Source organism: Aquarana catesbeiana, linkage group LG06, assembly GCF_042186555.1.
Source record: "Aquarana catesbeiana isolate 2022-GZ linkage group LG06, ASM4218655v1, whole genome shotgun sequence".
In the NCBI taxonomy this organism is placed as follows: Eukaryota; Metazoa; Chordata; class Amphibia; order Anura; family Ranidae; genus Aquarana; species Aquarana catesbeiana.
In genome coordinates, this window is record NC_133329.1 from 349,766,284 (window position 1) to 349,786,552 (window position 20,269).

Here is a 20,269-nt window from a genome sequence, read left to right on the forward strand (position 1 = left end):
TACATTACTTGTAATAGGAATAAAAATCACATTATTTTATTTAAAAAGTAAGCTTAAAATTAAAAATAAAAGGTAAAATAAATTAAAAAAAAAATGTTTTAAACGCGCCTCGTCCCGCGAACGCAAACGCATACGCGAGTAGCGCCCGCATATGAAAACGGTGTTCAAACCACACATGTGAGGTAAAGCGAAAGCAATAATTCCAGCCCTAGACCTCCTAGGTCACTTAAAATATGCAACCTGTAGAATTTTTTAAACGTTGCCTTTTAAGGGTAAAAGTTGGTTGCCATTCTACGAGCGGGCGCAATTTTGAATCGTGACATGTTGGATATCAATTTACTCAGTGTAACATTATCTTTCACAATATAAAAAAAAATGGGCTAACTCTACTGTTGCCTTATTTTTTAATTCAAAAAAAGTGTATTTTTTACAAAAAAAGTGTGCTTGTAAGACCGCTGCGCAAATACACTGTGACAGAAAGTATTGCAACGACCGCCATTTTATTCTCTAGGGTGTTAGAAAAAAATGGATAATGTTTGGGGGTTCTAAGTAATTTTCTAGCAAAAAAAAATGTTTTTAACTTGTAAACAACAAATCTCAGAAACTGGCTCAGGTTAAGATTCTTAGAGGATTAAAAAGAAAAATTAAATCCAGTGGCATGATATGTATGATTTATGTGAATGAATTATGGCAATTATCGCTTCTCTGTTTAATATCACTGTCAGGCTGAACTTGATACATATGTAACAAAACACCATTTAATCCGGTTTTGCAGCAAGCTTTCTCTCTTTTGCTGTCTACCAAAGAAACCTCGCTCCATTCTGCAATTCGTTCCCTCTTCTGGTGAGTCTAGGGTGCCATGGACATATTATTGTGCCAACCAGGGCACACAGGAGATTGCTAAATAGAATGCCCCCCCCCCATCATAACATGAGTATTGTACTCAAAGCATTCAGAGCTGCCCAACACTGAGGACAGAAGAGGAGCAAGAGGACCCCAGGACATTTAATTCCCAGAAAGAAGACACAGTGTTTATAATGTAAATTTGATTCGGATTGCTCTACTTTCATTTACTTTCCATTTTGCTAATTGATAATATATATATATATATATATATATATATATATATATATATATATATATATATATATATATATATTAACACTTCTATTTCTGAAAGCATTCCTAATTTACAGCATTTCTTCACACACGCCTAAAAACTTTTGCATAGTAACATAAGTACAGTATATAGTGGAAAGGGGTGTGTCAGGGGCTACTCCACAATATTGCCCCACGAAAACAAAAATGTTGTGGACTATCTCGGTACCCAGGGATTTAGACAAGGCAAATATATAAAAGTATACATTTATTAAAGGAAGGACGTAGATAAAAAAACATTACAAGTACGACAAAACATAAAATAGTTATTGCATACAGTTACAGATGGTTCAAGAAAAAAACAGATAAACCCCACTGGTAAATGGGGAGTAAAGATGTAGGTCCAGATGTAATCCTATACGTGTTTCGCTTCTTCAGAAGGGATCGACCATAAACATCTATGGAAAAATACAGTCTCATAGTTACATAGTCACAAATAATGAAAACAATAGAAAGAACAAAGAATACAAATATACAAAAATACAGTAAGGCCTCTTTCACATGAACGATCCGTTCAGGTCCGTCTGTCAGTTTTTTAGGCGGACCTGAACGGACCCTCCATAGACCTCTGTGGAGCGTTGGATGTCAGCGGTGACATGTCCGCTGACATCCGACCCACTCTGATCCGAAAAAGTGTGACGGAGGAAAAACCTACTTTTCCACCGGTTTTCGGATTGGATCGGGTGACCACGGACTCTACGGTCCGTCATCATCCGATCCCCCATAGGGGAGAGCGGAGCTCTGACAGGTCCGTCGCTGCTCAGCGGGGATCCACGGAGCGATCCCCGCTGAACAAGCGGATGTTCACGGGGCGGATCATCACAAATCCGTCCCGTGTGAAAGGACCCTAAATAAGATAGTTTTGGAGTGTTATAGTCAGGCATAGCTTACTAGTGGAAGCCCATAGGGGGCACCAGATGGGACAATTTGAGGCACCCTAAACGGGTAATCCCCCCGTGGCAAACACGGGAGGCACTGGAAGGTGCAATAACTGAAATCAAAAGATATAAGAAATATTCTAATGTGGGTCTATATAGTCTATGGAAAGGAAAAAAACACAGAACCAGAGGGGGGGAAACAGGCTAAAGAAAAAGGTGCAGTGAGTACATATAAAGATACCGTTGGACCACATCATAGGCAGTAGACCACATAGCATAACAATATCAGCAAGTGGCTGCGTTTGATGGCACAGTGGCTGCGATTGATGTTTTTTTTTTTCAGAATTTTTCAGTTTGTTTGCGCCCCACCCAAAAAATTTGAGCACCAGCCGGCACTGCCACAGGACATGGTTCCAGTAATCCATGTCCTTAGTCTGCTTGTCTTCAGCAAACTGTTTGTGGGCTTTCTTGTGCATCATCTTTAGAAGAGGCTTCCTTCTAGGACAACAGCCATGCAGACTAATTTTATGCAGTGTGCAGCGTATGGTCTGAGCACTGACAGGCTGACCCCCCACCCCTTCAACCTCTGCAGCAATGCTGGCAGCACTCATACATCTATTTCCCCTTGTCTCTCCCCTTGGATGGCCGGATTCCCGGGTCGGCCGCCCACGGGCGTGATTACCCTGCCGGCGGCATCCCCCATCACCTTCGGACATTGCGTGCGGTGTGCGCACACGTGCGGGTCGCATGTGCGTGCGGCCTCATGATGTCACGTATTTTACAGCGAAGTTGACGACAGATTTTGGTGGCTTCGTCTTGATGTTCGCCGAGGGAGCCACACGAGGCCTGCCAATGGCGGCCACAGCCTCCCTCTACACACCGGGGTTAAGGGGCGGAAGAAACGATACCTGTTGTTAATTTCAGTACTAATTAAGGATACCATTTAATGAGGGTGGATTTGAGTGTGATCTCTCCACTCCCTCCTTGGACGGCCAGACTCTTTTCCTCAACGGTAGGAGTGAGTAAGAACTCATAATACATCTGATTATCAATGCTTTATTAGATCTCATAGAATAATATTATACTTATACATAATTTTGATCTATGTGCACACCAGCCTTGGATGCTGTAGACTTAGATACTTGGCAATATCATGCACTTTTTCCTTAAATCCACACATCACACATACACTCATTTGTTTTTTTTTTTTTTGTTTAAACACTCACTCGCATCATTTTCATGCACATTCCTTTTTTCACATTTTCTTCATATTTTTTACATTATATTTTACACGTCATTATTCACTGTGCACATTCCTCACTTTTCTTCCTATCACCGCCATTGTCGGCAATAAAAGACAAGGTCATCCCTGACACATTTTATATTAGTTATATCAATATAGTCACTTTATTAATCTCATTATCCTTCACATGACTAATTCAAGCTGTAATAGATGATTACAACACTTTCTGACCGCCCAACAGTTAAATCTAACCACTAACCTATATGGGTATATTCATTAGCTAATGCTCTGACAATTTTCGTAGGTTCCGGCCCCACCTCCCCTGTGGCGTGATGGTGGGGGGGCAATTATACGTGTGGCTCCTTGCAAGCCATATCAAGTGGATTCCTGTTCCCCCCTCTTCCGGGGTGCTGCTACGTGTGGGCACACTGGATGGTCTGGCTGCTATGTGGGGAGGCTCTGATCGAGGGGTACATCCAAACTCAGTGGTAATTATGTGCAAAGTGTTACTAAACATGTTGCTAAACAAACTTGCCAATGCTGTAACTCTTTTAAATAAGCAGTACATACTATTATAAATTTTTCTTTTTTCTTTAGCAAACTCATCCTCTGAAGAGACCCCAAAATTCATGGGTCGAAACGCGTCAGAATTGTTATGCAATAGCCTTATCATATGCTGTGTATAACCTATGTTTGCTATTATATGTATTTGGTATGGGTATTTTCCCACTGGAGCTCCCAACTTATATTTATATGTTGTTACATTCATTCATTACCCTTCAATAAAGCATTTTAATATTTTATTTAATGCCTTGCTCATATCTATAGCTAGCTGCCTAAAAACCCCGCTCGGGGGACCTTTTCCCATTTTTCTTGTCCATATTGGGGTGAGCAGCATTGACTCCTTAATGTGTCTTCCCTCTTTGCTATTTCCCAAAGACAACCTCTGGATATGACGTTGAGCACGTGCATTCAACTTCTTTGGTTGATCATGACGAGGCCTGTTCTGGGTGGAACCTGTCCTGTTAAACGGCTTTATGGTCTTGGCCACCGCGCTGCAGCTCAGTTTCAGGGTCTTGGCAATCTTCTTATAGTCTAGACCAGTGATTCTCAAACAGGATTCCGTGAAACCTAGGGTTCCTCCAGAGGTTGCTAGGGGTTCCTTCAGCATTGGGCAATTTCTGCCTCTCAGATAAGTTCTCACTGACACCATTGATCTTTTTAACTATCTGTAAGGAGGTAATTCTTCCCAATGACCACAAGTGTAAGGACCATTCTTCCTACTGACCATCACACGAATGTATGATGAGTTGTAGATTTCTAATTTTTAGCAGGGGTTCCCTGAGACCGGAGAACTATTTCAAGGGTTCCTCTGTGCTGAAAAGGTTGAGAAAAGCTGACCTAGGCCATCTTTATGTAGAGCAACAATTCTTTTTTTCAGATCATCAGAGAGTTCTTTGCCAGGAGGTGCCATGTTGAACTTCCAGTGACCAGTATGAGAGAGTGAGAGTGATAACACCAAATTTAACACACCTGCTCCCCATTCACACCTGAGACCTTGTAACACTAACGAGTCACATGACACCGGGGAGGGAAAATGGCTAATTGGGCCCAATTTGGACATTTTCACTTAGGGGTGTACTCACTTTTGTTGCCAGCGGTTTAGACATTAATGGCTGTGTGTTATTTTGAATGGACAACAAATTTACACTGTTATACAAGCTGAACACTCACTACTTTACATTGTAGCAAAGTGTCATTGCTTCAGTGTTGTCACAAGAAAAGATATAATAAAATATTTACTAAAATGTGAGGGGTGTACTCACTTTTTAAGATACTGTAGTTATATATATATGTATGTAAATAGTTCATGGTAAGTATTGAGTATATAGTTATATACAGTATATGTACATAGTAAATTGTGAGTATATAGTTATATATATATATATATATATATATATATATATATATATAACTATATACATACAACTATATGCTCTCCAGTCACGATATATATATATATATATGTATATATATATATATATATATATATATATATATATATATATATATATATATATATATATATATATACATATATATATCGTGACTGGAGAGCATATAGTTGTATATAAGTATACAGTGAATGGAGGGGTGTATAGAGTAGTTGTTCTGTATACAGTGAATGGAGGTGGTTGTGTAGTAGTTGGGGGGGGGGGGGGGTTGTAGTAGTTCGGGGGGGGGGAGGTGTAGTATAGTAGTAGGGGGTGGGGGGTGAGGTGTAGTATGACAGGTGCTCGGTGTGTCGGTTTGGCTCCTCCCAGTGGTGGAGAATGTGTATTGGCCGGGAACGTGCATAGTGATGAGGAGGGATCGGGCGGTCATGTCCCGGCATGAAGATTAGACAGTGATCGCACAGAGGAGGAGGAGGAGGAGGAGGGAGACTGGCACGGCGGACACAGGCGGCTCTGTTCCCAGGATCGCTCCGCACACAAGGTCAGTGTGATCTCCCCGGACACCCGGGAGAGGAGGAGAGGTGCGGTAGGTACAGAGGGGGAGGGGAGGGGAGGGTGGCCGACTGGCATTCCATATGGTGACCCGGCAGGGAGGAGAGCGGACTGTAGGGCTCGGTGACATCACATGGAGCGGGAGGTAAGAAGGAGCACATTGTATTCTGTATATAGGAGGTGAGGAGGGGTGATGAGACTTTGGATCGGAGTGTAGAAGTTCTATAGATCACCTGAACTCCGGACTACAACACCCCCCCTCCACTACAAACCCCCCCCTCCCCACTACAACACCCCTCCTGGACTACAACACCCCCCCACCAGAACACCCCCCCACTACAACAACAACCTCCCCACTACAACAACAACCCCCCCCCCCATAGATCCATCACAATGCACGCTTCAATCGGGGCTCATTCACACGGGCACAGGACTATTTTCTGCACAGGTACTTACCGGCAGAGCTTGTAGAAGATCCTCCATGAAGTCCTCCCATTATCTCTGTACAGTTCTTCTGGTGACTCCAGTATGTATAGAGAGAATGACACCTAAATCTGTAGGATTGTATGACATCACACTTCATGTGTACATCGCAGAACGCGGCGCACATTGTGGGCGCAGAGTGTGTATGACCCCCATTGATTCCTATAATGCTGCATTGCAATGTGTATGAAACATAACACAGTACATATATAAACACGGCGGATCAGACACCCGTCAGAATGAGCCCCATTAACACCAGAAGCTGCACATGACTGCGCATTTTTGACTGCATGTTAAAACACGTTTGAAGCAGGATTGACATGCGCTTGACATGCGCTTGAGTGCGCTTTGCTCTGCGCTTGCAGTGCATTTTCTGTACGTTTTTTCGGCTTGGCTTTTTTCTCTAAATGGGGCACAGTGCAGGGCATTTGTAGAGCGTTCCCCGCATTTGTGCTACAGAAAAATGCAGCATGCTTGACTTTTTTTTTAAACTGTGCTGAACGCTGATGATGTGAACGGTGCCCATAGGATTGCCTTGATTTGGGGCTCTCTATGCAGTTAGAGTGCAGTTCACATGTGTGAAAGAGCCCCAAAGATCATTTCTTTTCAGATCAATTTGTCCCTAAAGAAATAATCACTTTATAATTGACAACCCATCCAATTGATATACAAGGGGGAGTGGATTCTGAGTGATAATTGGATGATACGATCAGAAGTGATCAATGTTTTCCCTGCGCAATGTCATTATCCAATCCATCAAAATCAGCGCATATTAGGAGCATGCCGATCAATCGATCATTTTCCCACTCTGGTCATTCCAATCAGTTTGGTGGAATCCAATCTGCATCAATCCGAAAGGGAAGTTGTGTAGATTCAATTCAAATCAAAGAGTGTATGTATGGCCACCATAAAACACAATCTACTAATATACCCCAAAAGGATGAATAGTAATTAATAAATAAGAAGAGCTGAGCTGTGTCACCTCAAAGGATTAGTCATTAACTATTTATATTCATTAATAATTCTCCAGAGTACCCAGCTCAGGATTTGTTGTTTATTATTATTATTTATTGTTATTATTATCATGATTTCTTCTTCTTTATTGTTATTATTATTTGTTATTATAATTTCTTCTTCTTTATTATTATTTTTTATTTTATTAATACTTATTGTTGTTATTGTTATCATTATTGTTATCATTCCTTCTTCTTCTTCATTATTATAATTTTTTTTATTATTTATTATCATAATTTTTTATTTTTTTTTATTTTGTTGTTATTACTATTATTCATCTGTTTGGGTTACATTAGTAGATCAAGCCTTAGGCTTTGTGTAGACTTGCGGTTGGTGGGGGCGGCAAAGATGCGCGGTTAAGCCACAGTTGATCCACCCACCAACCACCCCACCCCCCTTAAGCTGCAATAGGCAGCAGATGGAGATGTTTGCATACCATGGCCGTATTGCTTAACTGTGCACCCGTGGCAAAATTCACCCGACATGTAGCAATCGGTGGGACGCAAGCCCCTGAAGGCTACACAGTCAAATGGGGAAGCACTGCAAACACCCCGCAAACACTTTAAATGCACATAGTTCCGGTGTGTTTGTTGGCAAAAATGGTGTTAAAACAGGTGGTGAGGAGGCATCATATGGCTTCCTTACCACAGGCTTCAGAGGAAAGGGAGATTTAGACCCAAGTCACATTGATATTGGGGTCATTGTAGTCCAGTATTCACTTATTTGGGGGGTGTGATTAGACCAGGGACTTCAGACTCAGGAGGGGATTTTTGGGGGCCATTACTCTTTTGAAGTGTTAGCCCACATTCACATTCAAGTGTTTTTTTTTTTTTTTTTTGTACGATTTCCAAAAAGCAACAACACTCAAGACAAAGAGCCCTAATATTCTCAACATGCCCATTTACACTTGAGCGTTGTATCACTTGTTTGCTGGAAAGGTACGATGGGCTTCTTTGGCGCAGAATCACGTTTTTAGCCCCATAGACATTAATGGGAGTTTCTGAAAAACCTTTACACCCCGTTCACACATGTACAACTTGCCATGTGACTTTGGACATCAAATCGTACTCTATGTTTTCCAATGATAACCATATATATATATGTGCGACTTAAAGTCGCAGCAACTTCAAAGTAGTTCATGCATACTTCGGTCTGACTTTCATGCAACTTAAGGGCCATAGAATTCAATGCTAACCCTCAAAAGTTGCATCAAAGTTGTACCTGAATGTTTTACATGCAACAGTGGGTCTGACTTTGCAGAGGGACAACAAGTCACATCCAAGTCGCACCCATCCAAAGTTGCGTCAAAGTTGCACTTCAAAGTCCCCAACTTTGGAGTTGTACAAATGTGAGTGGAACCTTAACCTCTTCAGCCCCGGAAGATTTTACCCCCTTCCTGACCAGAGCACTTTTTGCGATTCGGCACTGCGTCGCTTTACCTGACAATTGCGCGGTCGTGCGACGTTGCACCCAAACAAAATTGACGTCCTTTTTTTCCCACAAATAGAGCTTTCTTTTGGGGGTATTTGATCACCTCTGCGGTTTTTATTTTTTGTGCTATAAACAAAAAAAGAGCGACAATTTTGAAAAAAACGCATTATTTTTTAGTTTTTGCTATAATAAATATCCCCAAAAATATATATAAAAAATTTTTTTTCCTCAATTTAGGCCGATATGTATTCTTCTACATATTTTTGGTAAAAAAAATCGCAATAAGCGTATATTGATTGGTTTGCTCAAAAGTTATAGCGTCTACAAAATAGGGGATAGTTTTATGGCATTTTTATTATTAATTTCTTTTTTATTAGTAATGCCGGTGATCAGCGATTTTTATTTTTATCATGACTACGACATTATGGTGGACACATCAGACACTTTTGACACTATTTTGGGACCATTGTCATTTATACAGCGATCAGTGCTATACAAATGCACTGATTACTGTGTAAATGACACTGGCAGGGAAGGGGTTCAAAACTAGGGAGTGATGAAGGGGTTACGTGTGTCCTAGGGAGTGATTCTAACTGTGGGGGGGATGGGCTACAACTTGCATGACAGAGATCACTGCTCCCAATGACAGGGAGCTGTGATCTCTGTCATGACACAAGGCAGACCGGGGAAATGCCTTGTTTACATAGGCACTTCCCCGTTCTGCGGCTCCGTGACACGATTGACGGTAGCCCGGTGGACATTGAGTCCGCCGGTCCCGCGGGCACAGTCACGCTGTGCACGTGCCTGCTAGCCCCGCCCCTTAAAGGGGACGTACAGGTACGCCCATTTGCCCACTGCTGCCATTGTGCCGACGTATATCGGTGTGCGGCGGTTGGCAAGTGGTTAAAAGCACGTCTATGAGATCAAAAAACACATGATGGTGCTACTGTACTACATGAAACGATTAGAAACATCTGTACAGAGGCACAAAAAAACTGTTCCATTACCTGCTTGGGGACTTACTGGCGGAGATTTACTAAAACTGGAGCACTCAGAATCTGGTGCAGCTGTGCATTGTAGCCAATCAGCAGTTTTAGTAAATAAACCCCACTGTTGATTTTTTCGGAAACAGAAGTGATTGTAAAGCACCTGCTACAATCCATTCTACCATTGGCTGGAATAGGTTTCATTCTCTGTATGGCCGTGAACATGATTCCTCATGTGTGATGAAAGTACAGCCAGGGCATGCTGGGACTTGTAGTTCCCTGGATCATATATAGCTAAAGGGCGATTTGCATTGATTTAGAAGAGGATGGTCAAGATTCACAGAGGGATTGTCAATAATCTGGAGCGTTGGGTGTCAATTCTTGATTGAAAAAATATTTTTTTCCCCTTTGCCAAGATAATGATTTGCATTTCTGACCTTTTTTGGGAAATCCAGACAGTTTTTTTGGGGATTTCACTTGGTATCCTACACGCATACATGAAACCTCATAGGTAGAACATACACTTTACTGCACATTGCCACATCACATGCTAATGCATGGCTATATGTGCACTGCTCACCCAATGCACATATAAAGCATGTGGAAATGCAACTGTGCTATCGGAGTTGATTTACTAAAGGCAAATAGACTGTGCATTTTGCAAAGTGCAGTTGCTCCAGAGCTTAGTAAATGAGGTTAAGCTTCACTTTGCAAAGAGTACCCGATCACATGCAAGGAAAATTAAAAAAAAACAGCATTTTGCTTGCATATGATTGGATGATGGAAGTCAGCAGAGTTTATGCTCATTTGCTAAGCTCTGGAGCAACTGCAAAGTGCACAGTCTTTTTCCTTTAGTAAATCAACTCCATAGCGTTCCATAGTGCACAAATTTGAATAATACAAAACAATGGGGTTCATTTACTAAAACTGGAGAGTTCAAAATCCGGTGCAGCGCTGCATGGTAGCCAATCAGCTTCCAGTTTTTTTTGTCAAAGCTTAAAGCGGTAGTAAAAAAGTTTCTTTCTGCAGGGCAATATCATAATGTGTTCATTTACACCGTATAGTAGCATATTATGAGAGACTTACCTTGAAACAAAGCCCTACTGCTGACAGGGCTTCCACATTCTTTCCGGGTTCGCGGGCTCCGGCCATCTGATTCCTGCGTGTGCGTGTGGGAGCCTTGGCCACAGCACATGGTTCTGAAGGAACGACACAGGTATAACGTTCCTTCAGAGCGCATGCGCTGGTGATGTCACCGATGGCTGCTCGCTAGAATATCTCCTTAACGGGGCGCGTTTAGGAGATATTCCTTTTACACAGGTAAACTTTATTATTATCATTATACAGGGTTTATATAGCGCCATTATTATAAGCTTACCTGTAGGTAAAAATTGAAAACAAGAAGTTACTACCACTTTCATTGAACAGCTGATTGGCTACCATGCACAGCTGGACCAGATTTTGCATTCTCCAGTTTAACGACTTGACTTCCGGAAGATTTACCCACTTCATGACCAGGCCTTTTTTTGCTATACGGCGCTGCGTTACTTTAACTGACAATTGCGCGGACATGCAGCGCTGTACCCAAACACAATGTATATCATTTTTTTCCCACAAATTAAGCCTTCTTCTGGTGGTATTTGCTCACCACTGGGTTTTTTATTTTTTGCGCTCAACAAGAAAAGACCGAAAAGTCTGAAAGAAAAACTAATTTTTTTACTTTCTACTATAAAACATGACCAACAAAAATGTAAAAAAAAATATAATTTTTTAAAATAAATTTAGGCCAATATGTATTCTGCTACATATTGATTGGTAAAAAAAATCCCAATAAGCGTATATTGATTGATTTGTGTAAAAGTTATAGTGTCTACGAACTATGGTATATATATATATATATATATATATATATATATATATATATATATATATACACTATCTCACAAAAGTGAGTACACCCCTCACATTTTTGTAAATATTTCATTATATCTTTTCATGTGACAACACTGAAGAAATTACACTTTGCTACAATGTAAAGTAGTGAGTGTTCAGCTTGTATAACAGTGTAAATTTGCTGTCCCCTCAAAATAACTCAACACACAGTCATTAATATCTAAACCGCTGGCAACAAAAGTGAGTACACCCCTAAGTGAAAATGTCCAAATTGGGCCCAATTAGCCATTTTTCCTCCCCGGTGTCATGTGACTCGTTAGTGTTACAAGGTCTCAGGTGTGAATGGGGAGCAGGTGTGTTACATTTCATGTTATCGCTCTCACTCTCTCATACTGGTCACTGGAAGTTCAACATGGCATCTCATGGCAAAGAACTCTCTGAGGATCTGAAAAAAAAGAATTGTTACTCTACATAAAGATGGCCTAGGCTATACGAAGATAGCCAAGACCCTAAAAATGAGCTGCAGCACAGTGGCCAAGACCATACAGAGGTTTAACAGGACAGGTTCCACTCAGAACAGGCCTCGCCATGGTCGACCAAAGTAGTTGAGTGCATGTGCTCAGCGTCATATCCAGAGGTTGTCTTTGAGAAATAGATGTATGAGTGCTGCCAGCATTTCTGCAGAGGTTTAACGGGTGTGGGGTCAGCCTGTCAGTGCTCAGACCATACGCCACACACTGCATCATATTGTTCTGCATGGCTGTCATCCCAGAAGGAAGCCTCTTCTAAAGATGATGCACAAGAAAGCCCGCAAACAGTTTGCTGAAGACAAGCAGACAAAGCACATGGATTACTGGAACCATGTCCTGTGGTTTGATGATACCAAAATAAATTTATTTGGTTCACATGGTGTCAAGCGTGTGTGGCAGCAACCAGGTGAGGAGTACAAAGACAAGTGTGTCTTGCCTACAGTCAAGCATGGTGGTGGGAATGTCATGGTCTGGGGCTGCATGAGTGCTGCCGGCACTGGGGAGCTACAGTTCATTGAGGGAACCATGAATGCCAACATGTACTGTGACATACTGAAGGAGAGCATGATCCCCTCCCTTCAGAGACTGGGCTGCAGGGCAGTATTCCAACATGATAATGACCTCAAACACACCTCCAAGATGACCACTGCCTTGCTAAAGAAGCTGAGGGTAAAGGTGATGGACTGGCCAAGCATGTCTCCAGACCTAAACCCCATTGAGGATCTGTGGGGCATCCCCAAATGAAAGGTGGAGGAGCGCAAGGTCTCTAACATCCACCAGCTCTGTGATGTCATCATGGAGAAGTGGAAGAGGACTCCAGTGGCAACCTGTGACACTCTGGTGAACTCCATGCCCAAGAGGGTTAAGGCAGTGCTGGAAAATAATGGTGGCCACACAAAATATTGACACTTTGGGCCCAATTTGGACATTTTTACTTAGGGGTGTACTCACTTTTGTTGCCAGCGGTTTAGACATTATTGGCTGTGTGTTGAGTTATTTTGAGGGGACAGCAAATTTACACTGTTATACAAGCTGTACACTCACTACTTTACATTGTAGCAAAGTGTCATTTCTTCAGTGTTGTCACATGAAAAGATATAATGAAATATTTACAAAAATGTGAGGAGTGTTCTCACTTATGTGAGATACTGTATATATCTATATAGATATATATATATATCTATATAGAGATATATATCTATATATATATGCAACTTATAGTGGGACTGCAGTAGTATAGCAGGCAATCTGACACTTTTGACACTTTGTGGGAACCAGTGACACAAATACAGTGATCAGTCCAAAAAATATACACTGTCACTGTATTAATGACACTGGCTGGGAAGGGGTTAAACATCTAGGGCGATCAAAGAGTTAAATGCGTGCCTAACCAGTGTTTGTATGTTTACTGTGTTAGGTACTTTCACTAAGGGATGTGCTGGTTTGTATTTCCTGCTTTGCATGGAAACCAAAACCAGCACATCCCTGCTGACAGGACAGAGGAGCTCTGTATTGCTTACATTGTCAGAGCTCTGTCCTGGCCGATCAGTGGGTGACGGCGTTCATCCATTGGCCAGCGCCCACTGATCAGCTTGTGTTGTGACTAACAACTGCACAGCCAAGGCGCCAGTGGCTCTTACCTATGCCCCCTACCCGGAAAAGCGAAATGACGTATATATACGTGATTCTGCGCAGCCGACCCACACTGTAGCAGTAAAGCTATAGTGCACGATCGGCAAGTGGTTAAAGAGGAGCTCTAGTCTGGAAATTAAAAAAAATTTAATTCAGCAGCTACAAATACTGTAGCTGCTGACTTTTAATATAAGGACACTTACCTGTTCAGGGATCTTGCAATGTCGGCATCCGGAGCTGAGTTGTCAATCGGCTTTGGGTGCAGGCGCTGGCATTGTAAGGGAAACCGGCAGTGAAGCCTTCAGGCTTTACAGCTGGTTCCTACTGCACATGTGCGAGTTGCGCTGCTCTTTCTGAATTGTCCTGTCGTCTTCTGGGACCTGTGTGTGTCCCAGAAGGTATCGGGGGAAAGTAGGAAGGGCCTGAAATGTCGTAGATCGACGATCTTACCTGCAAGTGGGAGCGGGTACCTGTCAAAACCAGGTACCCGCTCCTATTCCCCAAAAAGTGTCAAATGTGGCAGCGGAGGGGTGAAGGGTGTGAGCAAATCGACCCCATAGTGCTGAGTGGCTGCTTTGTACAAATAGAGTAAGTAAGTTTTTATTTTTGAGGTGCATTCACAGACCATTTAAAATGTGAAAGGTGCCCTAAGTTCCTAAAACCCCCTTAGGCTTCATGTACACGGGACGTTTTACAATCTCTCCTGAACGATTTAACTTGACGATAACCAATGTCTAAAAACTTCCGTTTTGCCGCGTTTACATGCCGCGTTTAGTCGCATTTGGCCACGTTTAGAAGCGTTTATTTTTTCTTCAAATAGTCAAAAACGCCTTTTAACGAAACGCTGCTCAACGCGAGTTAACGCGTTTACAAGCTGTTACAGGTATTTGGCGTTTCAAATACCTCTGAACATCCGTACTGAACAAATTTTTTTGCTTTCCAAAAAATGCTTCTAAAATCAACTGCCTAGAAAGGACTATAAACGACCCTGTGTACATATACTGATAAGATAACATAGTGGAGAGTTCAGGGGCAGCTGAAAAAAACACCCAACTGCTCCTAAACGTCCGTTTACCAGCAGCAGTGTACATGAAGCCTTAAAGGGGTTGTAAACCCTCGTGTTTTTTCACCTTATTGCATCCTATGCATTAAGGTGAAAAAACACCTGGCAGTGACTGGTCCCCCAGCCCCCCCGTTTTACTTACCTGAGCCCTGTATTTCTGTCAGCAGAGATACGCTCTCCCTCTCTCCACGGGGTCCCAGCTCTTGATTGGTTAGATTGATAGCAGCGCAGCCATTGGCTCCCGCTGCTGTCAATCAAATCCAATGATGCGAGCGCTGGAGGGCGGGGTCGAGTCCGGCCTTCGTGTCTATGGACACAAATGCTGCACTCGGGAGCGCACCCGCAAGGTAACCCCCTCGGGAGAGCGCTTCTCCTAGGGGGTTATCTGATGTGGGGAGGAGCCGCGACAGCCACCGGGGGACCCCAGAAGACGAGGTTCGGGGCCACTCTGTGCAAAACAAGTAAGTATGAAATGTTTCTTATTTAAAAAAAACAAAAAAAACAAATATAATGTATAATGGGACCTCCAGCCAGAATGTTCCCAAGGACTTGCTTGTCTGACAGTATGAGGACCCCAAAGATACGTGCCAGCGACCCCGCATTTAGGTTAGGTTCACATTTGTGCATTGTGGGAACTCAACACAAAATTTGCAGACATTTCCAGAATGCACAAAAAACACACATCCCCCTTGCAGGTATACAACGGTGCCATTCTTAGTGGCACCCCAACGTGCCTTCCTAATGCAAACTCTTTCCTGCGTTCTGAAATGCATGGTAACAAAATGGTTTACAAAAAGGGTCATTCACTAAATTGAAATAAATGGTCTGCCCTAAACACGATAAAGCTCAAAAGAGTGTGCGCACCTTTGCATAGGTATTAATGGAGCCTCAGATGTTGGGAACACCTAATGTACAGCTGCTCATGGTGTACACTTCTGTACATAGCATAATGCTGTACGTCTGCAGAAAGCTGCAGATCAGCTGTGGAAAGTTTGGAATGGGGACGACTTTGACAGCTTCCAACTTTTTTTTCTTTTTTGCCAAGAGCAGGATTTGAATGCAGCATGTGACAGAGTGGAATTTCTCCAGACTTGTATGTAGACATGTGTACAGGAGCTGGGAGATCCGGGATCATTGCTTGTAAGCCACAGCTGTCTGTCTGCCTGCCTCCCACATGATACACTTCCCATTGGTAGAAGTCTAAGCCAAGGATGCCCGACATACGCCAGACTGAGAGCCCAAGCATATAGTGGATCAGTTTGAAACAATTCTGAAATCATTGCTACTTTTTGAATTCTTAGACCCCATTCACACAGGGGAAACACGACTTGCAGGTCGCCTCAGCGAGGCGACCTGCAAACGACTGCCCGGGTGACTTGCAAAACGACTTCTGTATAGAAGTCTATGCAAGTCGCCCCAAGTCGCCCCCGAAGTCGTACAGGAACCTTTTTCTAAGTCGGAGCGACTTGCGTCGCTCCCCTTAGAACGGTTCCATAGCACAGAACGGGAGGCGACTTGTCAGGCGACTAGGTCGCCTGACAAGTCGTCCCTGTGTGAATGGGCTCTCAGATCCCATGCACACTGGGTGTTTGCCCAGCTCTTCTAAATGCCAGGAGAAAAGCTGCGTCAAAAAACACGCCTAAAACTGTGTTTTGGAAAACGCGTTTAGACACATTTAGATGTGTTTAGGTGCATCAAGTGCATTCATTTCATTAGCCAGAATATTTATTGATTATTAAAATGAATAAGCTAAAGTGCTTGACTGCTTAGTGCTTAAAGTGATTGTAAAGTATCTTTTTTTTTTTTTTTTAAATAACAAACATGTCATACTTACCTCCACTGTGCAGCTCGTTTTGCACAGAGTGGCCCCGATCCTCCTCTTCTGAGGTCCCCTGGCGGGACGCCAGAATGGACGCCCCCACCTATAAGTGTTATATAAATTGCAGCAGAGAAAAACTAAGGGGTTGATTTACTATGTGAATAGAATGTGCATTTTGCAAAGTGTAGTTGCCCTCTGCAAGCGTCGGTTGCTCCAGAGCTTAGTAAATGAGGTAAGGCTTCACTTTGCAAAAAGTAACCCAATCACATGCAAGGAAAATGAAAAAAAAAACAGCATTTTTGCTTGCACATGGTTGGATGATGGAAGTCAGCAGAGCTTCTGCTCATTTACTAAGCTCTGGAGCAACTGCAGTCTTTTTACCTTTAGTAAATCAACCCCTAAGTCTCCTGCGTTACCAGAGAGGGGTGTGGTGTGTGCCAGGGCTGTGTAAATCTCAGGACAGGGTGGACAGAATTGCAAATCCTTGGCAGATACAACAGCTCTTTATATGTATTGCACTGATATGTTCAGATGTTTGTAAGAGAATGCTCCAGCTAATGATGTGTTTTGTATATAGCTGGTGTGAGGAAGATACTCTACAACCAGGACAGATCCACCACTAAGAATGGACGACTCGGGATCCTGGTCTGAGACCTCCAGTCCTGACGCCACATTGCCTTCACAGGGGTAAGAAGAACCTTTGCAAGTACTAGCTGACAATTTCCTTGTATAGCAGTCTGTGGACTCCTGACCCTGTTGTGCAAGCATAGAGCGGTCTGTCAAACAGTAAGGCTAAATGATAATGAAGGTGAAAACATTCTGTACATTGCCCCAGTCAGCGATTACATTTATTTTTTGTTTATTTGCTTGCTTGATGCATTATTTTAAATGTTTTATGGCTACAGCTAAGATCTGTAAGACCTGAAAAGCTATCAGTGACATTTCCCAAATCCGTTATACGGTACACTGCAGGGTTCATTTACTAAAGGCAAATAGGCTGTGCACTTTGCAAAGTGCAGTTGTACTCTGCAAGTGCAGTTGCTCCAGAGCTCAGTAAATAAGGGAAAGTTTCACTTTGCAAACAATACCCAATCACGTGCAAGGAAAATTAAAAAAACTGTATTTTTGCTTGCACATGATTGGATGATGGTAGTAAGCAGAGCTTCTGCTTATTTCCTTTGCTCTGGATCAACCCCTGTGATTCTTATTGCAAGTAAATTTAAAAAGGTAATTCCAGTCTCCATGTTTGGTCGATTGATCAACTTGGGGACGATCAGCCTGTCGGCTGTCATAACCGCTAGCAATAATCTGGGAGAACACAATGGGATTGATTTACTAAAGGCAAATAGACTGTGAATTTGCAAAGTGCAATTGCAATTGCAGTTGCTCCATAGCTTAGTAAATGAGCAGAAGCTCTGCTGACTTCTATCATCCAATAATGTGCAACCAAAAATGCATTTTTTTAAATTTTCCTTGCATTTGATTGGGTATTCTTTGCAAAGTGAAGCTTTACCTCATTTACTAAGCTCTGGAGCAACTGCACTTGTGGAATACACATTCTATTTGCTTTTAATAAATCAATCTCAATGGCTCTGCAGGGCCCATTGGTTGCCCGTGGTTGCAGGAAAGAAAATCATTCTGTCTATGGCCGGCCTAAGAGCTTGTACTTGTACACTTACTATAAAAATATATTAATAAAAAACTATTTAAAAGAAAAGGTAATTCCACCAGAAAGTGATTTTTCCTGTAAATGGAGACTTGTTGGCTGTGTGGGCTCCTGGGTTCCCAAATGACCCAAAAACTAGATCCAGCCTTCAGAATTCCTTGCTCTGTTCCTGCATTGGGCAACACTGCCATGTTTGTTCCCTTAAATCTTTACAAAGGGTTATCCATTGTTAGCAGATAATAATTTTGTCTTGTTTTCTAGACCAAATGTGTACATAGCAATGGAAATAGGATCAATCCAGGGTGATGATAATGGGACATCTAACGTCTTGTTTGTTCTGTTTTTGCTGTGTTTTTCCATGCTGAATTGAGAAGTGAGATTGGTGATTGGTGGTGTTTACATTGCAGAATGCCCGTCACCCCTTGAAATGATCTACGTAATGCCATAGATAAGGAAAGGTCAGGGATAAACCAAAGAGTCCGTAAGATTTGCAAACACTTCATTCAAGTATTATGTGATAAACTAGGAGAAAACAAACACTCGAAAGAGGACTGGCAGGCTTTGAAATATTGTTCTGATCGTGTCCCATGGCCAGGTCATGTTTTCTGTGCATGTCAAAAGTGCTATAGAGTTAAATAGTGATTGTATTCAGTGGTTATGTCATGGCGTGAGAGGATGCGTTCAACTCCTGTACTGAAGGGTTGTAAAGCTGTATCAGTGATGTAGTATTTAATGCCGGAATAGAACATTGAAATGAGGGCCATTTTAGCATTAAAATCTTGTAACAGACCTGCATTCAGGCCATGGTGGGGCCTGGTCTCAAATGTCTATATGGGACATGTCACATCAGCAGTCCTGACACTGGTCTTGTGATCGAGTCATGTAAGGGCCTGGTCTACTATATCTCTATGGGCCATGTCACTCTAGCAATCCTGTCACTGGTCTTGCGATTAGGTCATGTTGGAGTCTGGTCTTCTATGTCTGTCTGGACCACATCACATCAGCAGTCCTGTCACTGGTCTTGTGATTAAGTCATGTAAGAGCTTAATCTACTATATCTGTAAGGGCAATGTCATTCTAGAAATCCTGTCACTGGTCTTTCCTTTAGATCATTTTGGGCCTGGTCTTCTATGTCTATATGGGCTATGTCACTCTAACGATCCTGTCACTGGTCTTGCGATTAGGTCACGTTGAGGCCTGGTTTTCTATGTCTGTATGGACCACGTCACATCAGCAGTCCTGTCACCGGTCTTGTGATCAGGTCATATAAGGACTTGATCTACTATATCTGTAAGGGCCATGTAATTCTAGCGATCCTGTCACTGGTCTTTCATTTGGGTAATGTTGGGGCCTGGTTTTCTATGTCTGTATGGGCCATGTCACATCAGCGGTCAGGTCACTGGTCTTGTGATTAGGTCATATTGGGACCTCGTCGTCTAAGTCTGTATAGGCCATGTCACTCTAGAAATCATGTCACTGGTCTTGTGATTAGGTAATGTTGGGGCCTGGTCTTCCATGTTTATATGGGCCATGTCACATCAGTGGTCCGGTCACTGGTCTTGTGATTAGGTAATGTTGGGGCCTGGTCTTCCATGTTTATATGGGCCATGTCACATAAGTGGTCTGGTCACTGGTCTTGTGATTAGGTCATATTGGGACCTCGTCGTCTAAGTCTGTATAGGCCATGTCACTCTAGAAATCATGTCACTGGTCTTGTGATTAGGTAATGTTGGGGCCTGGTCTTCCATGTTTATATGGGCCATGTCACATCAGTGGTCTGGTCACTGGTCTTGTGATTAGGTAATGTTGGGCCCTGCTCTTCTATGTCTGTATGGACCATGTCACATCGGCAGTCATGTCACTGCTTTTCCAATCAGGTCACTTAGAGGTCTGTCAAAGAGTAAGGCTATGTGCCAGCCAGCGCATAGTGTGCCCCCGTCTCTGTAGTCTGTAGGAGCGTAGCACG

At 42.6% G+C, this 20,269-nt stretch overlaps 1 protein-coding gene across 3 annotated transcripts in view; it reads left to right on the top strand.

Moving 5' to 3' along the window:
* The first annotated feature begins 5,608 nt into the window (after nt 1-5,608).
* The window catches only part of COBLL1 (cordon-bleu WH2 repeat protein like 1), a 197,741-nt gene continuing 183,080 nt past the window's right edge, over nt 5,609-20,269 (top strand). For 2 of the 3 annotated variants that reach the window (XM_073634023.1, XM_073634026.1), the window contains exons 1-2: nt 5,609-5,775; nt 17,215-17,324. In XM_073634023.1, coding sequence (XP_073490124.1) covers nt 17,263-17,324 — 62 coding nt within the window. In that variant the 5' untranslated portion in view covers nt 5,609-5,775; nt 17,215-17,262. The other variant, XM_073634024.1, reaches the window with a different exon arrangement.